We start from the raw sequence: 10,601 nt of genomic DNA, 5'->3' as shown, positions 1-10,601 counted from the left end.
TTGTGAGTCCCATAGGGTGGCTCACAGTTGGCCCAGCATTGTCCAGGCTAGGCCATCATTGTAAATAAGAATGTGTTGTTAATTAACTGACTTGCCTAGTTAAATAAAAGGTGTAAAAAAAATAGAGGATAGTGTAGTTGCAGGTTCTGTAACTTTGCTTCAAATAATGTAATAATGAATGAAATGAGTTGGCAGAAATAAGAGCAGCCAGGTGAAGTCCTAAGCCTCAATGTAGAGTTTGCTGTAAAAGGGACATAGCTGAGACAAAGTGATAGTATTATTATTCCAGTTGATTCATACCAAGTGTCCTTGTTGCTATCAAAACCTCAGCAATATATCTCTAACATAAATAGGACACATGCAAAACTAACAAATTGTACAAAATACTAATGTCTTCTCAAAATGACAAAGCTTTCATATAAATTCCAAAAGCACGCATATTTGCGCATCAATGCCAAATAAAAACAGTGATAACCCATAACTTTAATAATCATGTTTATTACAGTTTAATTAAGACACAAGCTCAATGAGCTCTCAGGTAATTAAATATACAGAAGTTTGTTTGTCTGGAACTCAAGTCCAGGGTTCTGATCCAGACAGGGAGTTGTTGGAGCTTCAATGTCAACGATGGCAGCTCAAATATACAAAGTGTGATTACAGAATGAGGTCACTGTTCTATTTTATGAAAATCCACCCCAATCAGACTGATTTCCTTCCATTTAGCCCACTTGAGGTAAGACTTTAAGTCCATCATATTTGTCTAGTGCTAAAGTCGCTTTTAGATTTAGATTTTAGAGCTTGTCATTCGGCGTTGCCTTCGAACAACATGCTTTATTACTAATGCCAAATCTTCGTCCTTTCAGGCTGGACTTGAAACCAGAGAAAGAATGTAAATAAAAATAGATGATCAAGCAAGATTAATACCATTTCAGTGTACTAGTACCACCCAATTTAGCTGCCAAACTTGGATCCAAACTAACTTTGGCCATTTTAAAAATCAGACCATCACCCAGAAGACAAAGACTTGCCACAATTGAGAGAACTAAAATAATTTGATGAAGGCGCAAAGGGCGATCTAAAAGGGTACTATCTTTTTCCTTTAGCAAAATCAACATCACAAGAGTATTTCATTTGACTAGGGTGAGGGAAAAGTTATTTTGGATGTAATATTCAGTAAATATATATAGATAGTCTCATTACTTTATTGTCCCACGTCATACAGTGTGGAGGGTTCCATGGGTAACTACGATCTTAAATGAGAGTGATTCACATTGTGGAGGGGCTATGAGGCAGGATCCTGTGCATCCTATTGCCAAACAGAGAAAGTCCCCTAGAGGTTTCCAGAACGATTGAAGGCTATTTCTTATTATAGCCAAATAGAAGACAAAAACATTTTCCAAGCCCCTTCTCTTCCCACCCCTCCCATCAGCTCACAGGACAGCTGGAAGCACAGAGGGAGAAAAACAACCAGAGAAACAGAGCACAGACATAAAATTCCTCAATCTTGGGAAAGCAAACCTTGGGTTCATAAAAATGATAAGGAATGCTTCCTGGAATCAAATAAGAGTGGTCCTACATGGGTCCTGGTGGACATCGTGGAGTATACAATTTGCTGTCTCAAATATGTACATCATGGCAGCTGGACAGGTTGAAGGGGGTGAGGCAGGGGGAAGGAGGTCAAGTGCGTAGGGAGAGGAAGGGTGTGGCTCAAAGAAATCACTCCAAAGGAAACCAACAATACTTTTTTCCTCTTTTCATTCAAAGCTCCCCAAGCCTTTGAATATAAAAGGCAGATTTTCCACTGTAATGCCTTGAGACTACATAGCATATTTCTGGGTCCATTCCCGGGCTATTCTGTTGTATCTGGAATGAAAGGAGGATAAATAAATTATTAAATAAATAAATCACTATCCTTGTAGTAGACAGGTTGTACAAAAAAAATGGAATGTTGAAACTGTAAGACCTACTTTTCCCTGTCTGTCTTGTAGATGCGTGCGATCTCAGGCACTAGTGGGTCGTCTGGGTTTGGGTCACAGAGAAGTGAGCAGATGGACAAGAGGACTGTAGGATGACCGACAACAACAGAGTCAACACAGTTCTGACAAATTACTGTGACAATCAATGTAAATCTCTGACCTGTTAATGAGCATAGTTTGGGACATACACTTTATATACAAAAGTATGTGGACACCCCTTCAAATTAATAGAATCGGCTCTTTCAGCCACACCTGTTGCTAACAGGTGTATAAAATTGAGAACAGACATGCAATCTCCAAAGACAAATATTGGCACTAATTAAATTTGACAAACTGACTTGTTGGAAAGGTGGCATCCTATGACTCCGACACGTTGAAAGTCACAGCTCTTCCACTGCAGTTTGGAGTGTTGCAACCGAGGACAGGCGATTTTTACGCGCTTCAGCACTAGGCGGTCCTGTTCTGTGAGCTTGTGTGGCCTACCACTTTGCGGCTGAGCCGTTGTTGCTCTTAGAAGCTTCCATTTCACAATAACAGCACTTACAGTTGACAGAGGCAACTCTAGCAGGGCAAACATGTCCTTCATTACAACACTCACTACCTACAGGGTTTCAAACTGCTTCTGGAAGCAACGTCAGCACAAGAACTGTTCGTCGGGAGCTTCATGACATTGCCGAGCAGCTGCACACATGCCTAAGACCACCATGCACAATGCAAAGCGTTGGCTGGAGTGATGTAAAGCTCGCCACCATTGGACTCTGGAGCAGTGGAAACGCATTCTCTGGAGTGATGAATCATGCTTCATCTGGCAGTCTGACGGACGAATCTGGGTACCTGCATCAATCATAGTGCTTCCAACTTTGTGGCAACAGTTTGGGGAAGACCCTTTCCTGTTTCAGCATGACAATACCCCTGTGCACAAAGCGAGGTCCATACAGAAATGATTTGTCGAGATCAGTGTGAAAGAACTTGACTGGCCTGCAGAGCCCTGACCTCCATCAAACACCTTGGGGATGAATTGGAACGCCGATTGCGAGCCAGGCCTAATCGCTCAACATTGGTGACCGACCTCACTAACGCTCATGGCTGAATGGAAGCAAGTCCCCAGAAGCAACGTTCCAACATCTAGTGTAAAGCCTTCCCAGAAGGGTGGAGGCTGTTATAGCAGTAAAGGGGGGACCAACTCCATATTAATGCCCATGATTTTGGAATGAGATGTTCAACGAGCAGGTGTCCACATACTTTTGGTTATGTAGTGTACTTACCAGAATCTGCAGTTAAAAATTCAAAACCATACTGGTTTAAAACTAACCATAAGTGATCTAGACCCACATACAAAACATCAACCAAGAGCCCCATTCCGGGATTACCTTTGGAGATGGTGAGTGCTGGCGACCACTGCGACCTCAGGATGTCCAAGCAGATGCTGCCATTGCTGTTGATGTTTGGGTGATAGATTCTTGTGGTGAATGCAACCTTTAGAGGACACAAATGTATTGCATTTACAGCATCTCCTTTACAACACTGACGGGCCAGAAATGATTGTCGGTTACATCTCATGTACTGAAAACAAACCGTTGTGAATTATTATTTCCCATCAACGTAGGTCTAATTCACAGCTCCATTTAAAAAAATCTGTCAACACTTTTCTAACATATAGCTGAGTTCCAGGACACATCCCTTACCTTTGGTGGTTTGAAGGGATAGTCAGTGGGGAAGTGAATGGTCAAGAAGAACACACCACCCTGATACGGACTGTCATTCTGTAGAAAGCAAAATAGATGGTTACTATTACATGACCCAGAGCAAAAGCTGTGAACCACCAAACTACAGGACAGGAGGATATACTTACTGGTCCCATTATGGTAGCCTGCCAGTGAAACACTAGGTAAGAGAGGAGAAAACACTTAATACACTATAAGCACCTTTATAAAGTACATTGTTTGAATTAGATTTCCGTGCCATGATGCAGAAGACCACTGGTCATTCATCTTTATTGGCTTGTATCTACAGGCTACATTTCATTGCAACAGGTTTCTTTTGGAGTCAAATCCTGTATTCTATGATAAACAAAGATATAATCCATCAAGAATATTGAATGAAATGGGTGGAAAGTGATGTGCTTTGGATGGTGAACGTGAACTGCGTGTGGTTGAGGAGACTTACTGTCATCTCCAACAGGTCCTGCGGAGCACTGTGCTGGAGGGTCACGAGCCAAATCATTTAACTCCTAGGGACAAAGAAAAGAGCTTTCATTTCCTCAGAAAAGTATAATACTTTAACAATATGTATTGTTTCAATATGTATGGTTTCAGTAGTTCAGCCAAACTGCATACCATGTCTCTAATGCTGAATGTGGGCTGGAAGTAGTAGGCCTGAGCTTGTAGGCCTAGACTATCCCAATATTAGTTTATTATTTCATGAATGAATAAGATGAGGCATCTTTGGCCATTCCATAGCGACTACATTGAAGATAACTCATGGTCCAATGACTGTACCTGCTAGCAGCATGTTTCCCGTGTCTGAAGATACACCCATAAAAATCGGTTCTGATTGGAGAATCGCCGTTTGCGTCACCCGGCAGTGAAAAGAAAATGAAATCCCATTTAGATACCCTAAAATCAAAATCTAATATGGATCTCAATGTTTTGTTCTAGCTTCACACGCTAAGTAGTCGATTTGGTGGTGTATGGGGGGGTATCATCTAAACTAGATTTAAAAGTTTCTTGTTTACGATGCAAAAAGCCAATAATGGATGTCGCTTCAGACATGGGACAGATGCTGCTCAACCTGGACTCGTATTATTCCATACGTAAATCCGATACACTTCATTTAGTATGATATGTTACGTTTTGTATGGTATATATTAATTTGTGGATGTCCATCACCGATTTCAATAAGATATGTTACAAATTACAATTCATAAAATATGTTACGAATTTGCTAAACGTATGGTATGTTACGAATTCTAGCTAGCTGGCTAACTTTAGCTAGCTGGCTAACTTTAGCTAGGCTAGGGGTTAGGAGTTTGGTGGAAGGGTTAGCTAAAAGGGTTAGGGGAAGGTTTAGCTAACACGCTAAGTAGTTGCAAAGTAACAAAAAAAAGCAGTAAGCCGCAAAAAAAATTCTAAATAGCAAAAATGCTAAAGTTGTTCATGTTTAGATTTGAACTCGCAACCTTTGGGTTGCTAGATGTTCACGTTACACGCCCACCCATGCATCCGACTAACCACCCTACAACCATCTGTCTTATGTAACCATACCAAACAAAACTTACACTACATGACCAAAAGTATGTGAACACCTGCTTGTCGAACATCTCATTCCAAAATCATGGACATTAATATGCAGTTGGTCCCCCCTTGCTGCTATTACAGCCGCCACTCTTCTGGGAAGATTTACACTAGATGTTGGAACATTGCTGGGTGGACTTGCTTCCATTCAGCCACAAGAGGATAAGTGAGGTCGAGCACTGATGCTGGGAGATTAGGCCTGGATCGCAGTTGGAGTTTCAATTCATCCCAAAGGTATTTGATGGGGTTGAGGTCAGGGCTCTGTGCAGGCCAGTCAAGTTCTTCCACACCGATTTCATCAAACCATTTCTGTATGGACCTTGATTTGTGCACAGGGGCATTGTCATGCTGAAACAGGAAAGGGCCTTCCCCAAACTGTTGCAACAAAGTTGAATGCACAGAATCGTCTATAATGTCATTGTATGCTGTAGCATTAAGATTTCCCTTCACTGGAACTAAGGGGCCTAGCCCAAACCATGAAAAACAGCCCCAGACCATTATTCCTCCTCCACCAAACTTTACAGTTGGCATTATGCATTGGGGCAGGTAGCGTTCTCCTGGCATCCGCCAAACCCAGATTAGTCCGTCGGACTGCTAGATGGTGAAGCGTGATTCATCACTCCAGAGGACGTGTTTCTACTGCTCAAGAGTTCAATGGCGGCGAGCTTTACACCACTCTAGCCAACACTTGGCATTGCGCATGGTGATCTTATGCTTGTGTGCGGCTGCTCAGCCATGGAAACCCATTTCATGAAGCTCCCGACAAACAGTTATTGTGCTGACTCGGTAGCGAGTGTTGCAACCGAGGACAGACTATTTTTACGCTCTTCATGCACTCGGTGGTCCTGTTCTGTGAGCTTGTGTGGCCTATCACTTCGTGGCTGAGCCGTTGTTGCTCATAGACATTTCCACTTCACAATAACAGCACTTACAGTTTACCGGAGCAGCTCGACTTGTTGGAAAGGTGGCATCCTATGATGGTGCCACGTTAAAAGTCACTGAGCTCTTCAGTAAGGCCATTCTACTGCCAATGTTTGTCTATTGAGATTGCATGTCTGTGTGCTCAATTTTATACACCTGTCATCAATGGGTGTGGCTGAAATAGCCAAATCCACTCATTTGAAGGGGTGTCCACATACTATATATACAAAAGTATCATACCAATTTGAGTGTCTCTGATTTACTTTTACTATGTTACATCTAGTCTATGAGACCAGGCTGTGCTGTTAGCAGGTACAGTCATTGGACCATGACTTCTCGAATGTTGACGCTATGGAATGCCCTTAGACAAAGTCTTATTTATTAATTCAATAATTAATCAGAGGTCTAATAGTGGGCTACGGCCTACATCATCTGACAACAAATCTCTCAAGATTAAACTAATGTCACTCAAGGTCCACCAACAACAGTGGTCAGACCTGAGCGAAGCATCGTTTCTGCAGCAAGTCAGTGAATTATCCTAATTGAAACAGAGGAATTGTACTGGATTCAGAATGACATTGATGGATATTTATTATATTTTCAGTTCAAATAAATATACTTTAGCAATCCGTCAACATCAATCATTTTCATGGATCATTAATCAGCCAGTGTCAGATGAAAGCAGCAGAGCATAATTGACTTTTGATACTGAAGACAATGGTAGAACAAAGTTTGCGCTTGCCGATTTGTAACTAACTTAGCTAACATTATGCCAAACGTGATTTGTCTTGGACTAAAGTGAACGATGCCAGCTAATGTGCATCTGTTTACTACTACTACAGTAGGAAGTAGTACAGTAACGATACTAGCAAGGAACGCGGAATAACAGGCCTATGACGGACTGAGGACTTCCCCGAAACTAACGTCAGCTAACATTAAACTTGTCAAATTATGATTAAAACTAGTTAGCCAAACTAGCGAGCTAACGTTAGTTAGTATATTGCCTACCTAACGTTAGCTACATACAGTATCAGTAACTAGCTAGTTAGGTAGCTAACGTTACCGTTAATTGCTTTTAAAAAATCTAACTAGCGTGTTAATCTAGCTAACTGTTATCTAGCTACCAAGTTAACAAGTAGACAATAATTTATACTGAACTAGCTTGTTAGCAAACTACCTTCACTAGTTATCGATGTTGTCATATGCCGCTAAACTGTGTGAGCTAACTTTACATGGGCTACTAGCCAGTTAGCTAGCATTCAAAAGCAAATTAATCCGTGATCACAAGTAGCCATCACCAGCCATATTTATTTTAGCTAATATATGGCTTTGGTAGCCACTGACCAGGCGGCAGACAACGAAAGTGGTATCAAATAGCTAAGCAATTTGGGCTAGCAAGCTTTCTTACTGTAGCCTGCCAGTAGCTCGAAAGCGTGCCGAAAAAGAGAAGGCCAAAAGCGGCTAACGATTAACGTTAGATAGTCTGCTAGCTAGGTAGGTAGAAGCAAGCTAACGTTACTTCCTTACCTTATGAATTCTTTTCAGGGCCATTGCTGTGCTTGTTATGCTGTCAATGTGACCTCGGTTTACTTATGTGAAATGACGATTTTACCGCTAGCTACGTTTTTAAATTGTTATCCTACAAAACACTGCAACGACTGAGTAGCGGAGTAGTCTAGCGAAACTGAAATACACTACGGCTCATCCTAGCAGCTGAGAGAACTGGGCACCGCATCACTTCTCGGAAGAGCTGTGATGCATTGCAAACGTCCGCCCACGCTACATCCGCTGGATGCCGTGAGACAGGTTAGAGCTATGCAACTGGCATCATTTCTGACTCACATGGGAATGAAGAAGGCATCCAAATTGAGGCAAATCATAAAAATTCGTAGTTTCAGAGCAACCTATACTGTGTGGCCACAGTTTAGACTCCACTGTGGTCTACCATAGCTGTAATGTAAAGCGTGTTCGTAAATTCCCTCTGGCTATCTATTCCGATTTCAGAGCGTTCTCGTCTGAGTGTTCCAGACCGCAAAATAACTGATGCATTTACGAACGCTCAACACCTGTTAAATATGACCCGTGTCAGTAAACGTCGGCAAAAAAAAAGCGTAATTACATTTTTGCCCGCAGCACAGTTACAGTCACGCTCTGGGTACCATGAAAACAGTCTAACCAGCTCTGCTAGGGCGAGAAAAATGGTCAGTGAGGTGTTCTCCCATTGGTGTCTAGCAAGCTAGCCACCATTAGCCAGTTAGCTTGGGCGCTTGACTGCCGTTGTGAGGTCAGAACGCTCGGACCAACCTTACTCCCTGGCCAGAGCGTCCAGTGTGCACTCTGAACGCCCCGAGAACGAAACGCCCAGAGCACACTCTGAGCATTCTCTGGCACTCCAGAGTGAATTTACGAACGCACCCATAGTCAATTGTAACGTGTGTATGCAATAGACAGATAGGTAAGACACGTGTAGACCTCATGATCGCATTTACATTTGAGTCATTTAGCAGACGCTCTTATCCAGAGCGACTTACAGTTCGTGCATTCATCTTAAGATAGCTAGTTGGGACAACCACATATCACAGGCATAGAAAGTACATTTTTCCTCAATAAAGTAGCTATCAGTAGAGTCAGAACTAGAATTGGTCAAGTCCTGGTTCAGAGTGGGGGGGGGGGGGGGCGAGGTGAGGAGGCAGATTATTTAAGATACTGTTTGAAAAGGTAGGGTTTCAGTTGTTTTCGGGAAGATGGGCAGGGACTCTGCTATCCTAGCTTCATGGGGAAGCTGGTCCCACGCATCATAGGGTACCTGGCCGGCTAAAAAAGATTGATGGGAAATAGGAAAATAGTCTTGTGACACCACAACCCCCTGTGTCTTTGAGTTGGCAGAACAAGTTGTTTGTCTTTTGTAACTGAAATTATAGAAGTCACAGTGAATCTAATTAGCCTCAGGGAATGTGCAAACATTCAGCACCATGGACAGCGCTGCGATGTCCATAAACTGACTGGTCACTGGTTTCAGAACCACAGTGCTGAGCTCTGGCAGCTCATATAATGAGAAGATTCATTCAATGCACCTGTTGTGGGGCTGCAGTGGATAGCTTCCGTCTTACTGGCTCCTGACCCATTCTGCTATTTTGTGGGTTTTTTTAAGCTGATCTTAACTTTTTTTGTGCAGAATATTTCTGCCAGCATTTCCTGTGAGCGAAAACAGCTTCTGGATATCAGAACAGCGATCACTAACCTCGTGTCGTCAGCTGTGAATGGACTGGTCATTCCGGACCAGACCCTATTCCCCGGGACTCGAAAGAGGAAGAGACGGCGCAAGAGAGGCAAACAAGTGGGCTCCCTGACGAGACTTTGTCGGAGAGTAAATAAACCGCCTCTACCCTCTGTTCTACTGGCAAACGTACAATAATTAGAGAACAAAATGGACGAGGTCCGTTTGAGACTGTCTTATCAAAGGGAACTGAAGAACACTAATCCAGACACTTACAAGAAATGGGGCAAAGGTACACCTTCCAACAGGACAACGACCCTAAGCACACAGCCAAGACATCTCAGAAGTGGTTTCGGGAAGAGTCTCTAAATGTCCTTGAGTGGCCCAGCCAGAGCCAGGACTTGAACCCAGTCGGTCATCTCTGGATAGACCTGAAAATAGCTGTGCAGCGACACTCCCCATCCAACCTGACAGAGCTTGAGAGGATCTGCAGAGAAGAATGGGAGACATTCCCCAAATACAGGTGTGCCAAGCTTGTAGCGTCATATCCAAGAATACTCGAGGCTGTAATCACTGCCAAAGGTGCTTAAAGAAAGTACTGTGTAAAGGGTCTGAATAAGCCTGTAAATGTAATTTTTCCGTTTTTTATTTTTAATACATTTGCTAAAATTTTCCAAAACCTGTTTTTGCTTTGTCATTATGGGGGATTGTATGTAGATTGATGAGGGGGGAAAACGATTTAATCCATTTTAGAATAAGGCTGTAAGGTGACAAAATGTCGAGAAAGTCAAAGGGTCTGAATAGTTTCCGAATGCACTGTACATGTTTTAAACAGAACACCATAGTCCCTGTGCCCGCCCATGAACGCCAAGGTAACCTGTCTAAATGACTATCGCCCCGTAGCACTCACATCTGTAGCCAAGAAATGCTTTGAAAGGCTGGTCATGGCTGACACCAACAGCATCATCCCAGGCACCCTGGACCCACCCAAAGTCACATACTGCCCCAACAGAGCCACAGATGACGCAATCTCTATTGCACTCCACACAGCCCTCTCCCACCTGGACAAGAGGAACACCTATGTGAGAATGCTGTTTATTGGCTATAGCTCAGCGTTCAACACCGTAGTGCCCTCCAAGCTCATCACTAAGCTCAGGACCCTGGGACTGAACACCTCCCTCTGCAACTGGATCC

General features: G+C 42.9%; 1 protein-coding gene across 1 annotated transcript; it reads right to left on the bottom strand.

The window, feature by feature from the left end:
- Positions 1-1,182: 1,182 nt before the first annotated feature.
- On the bottom strand, positions 1,183-7,958 carry LOC106563627 (ubiquitin-conjugating enzyme E2 D2). Its single transcript, XM_014129377.3, has 7 exons — positions 7,718-7,958; positions 4,143-4,206; positions 3,829-3,860; positions 3,662-3,739; positions 3,347-3,452; positions 1,968-2,061; positions 1,183-1,863 (listed from the first exon to the last, which is right to left on the bottom strand). Exons 1-7 carry the CDS (start codon positions 7,739-7,741, stop codon positions 1,818-1,820), a joined length of 444 nt encoding a protein of 147 aa, XP_013984852.1. The 5' UTR covers positions 7,742-7,958; the 3' UTR covers positions 1,183-1,817.
- Positions 7,959-10,601: the final 2,643 nt, after the last annotated feature.

Source organism: Salmo salar, chromosome 11 (assembly GCF_965601325.2).
Source record: "Salmo salar chromosome 11, fSalSal1, whole genome shotgun sequence".
Taxonomy (NCBI): domain Eukaryota; kingdom Metazoa; phylum Chordata; class Actinopteri; order Salmoniformes; family Salmonidae; genus Salmo; species Salmo salar.
This window is presented reverse-complemented; position numbering and strand designations above follow the sequence as displayed.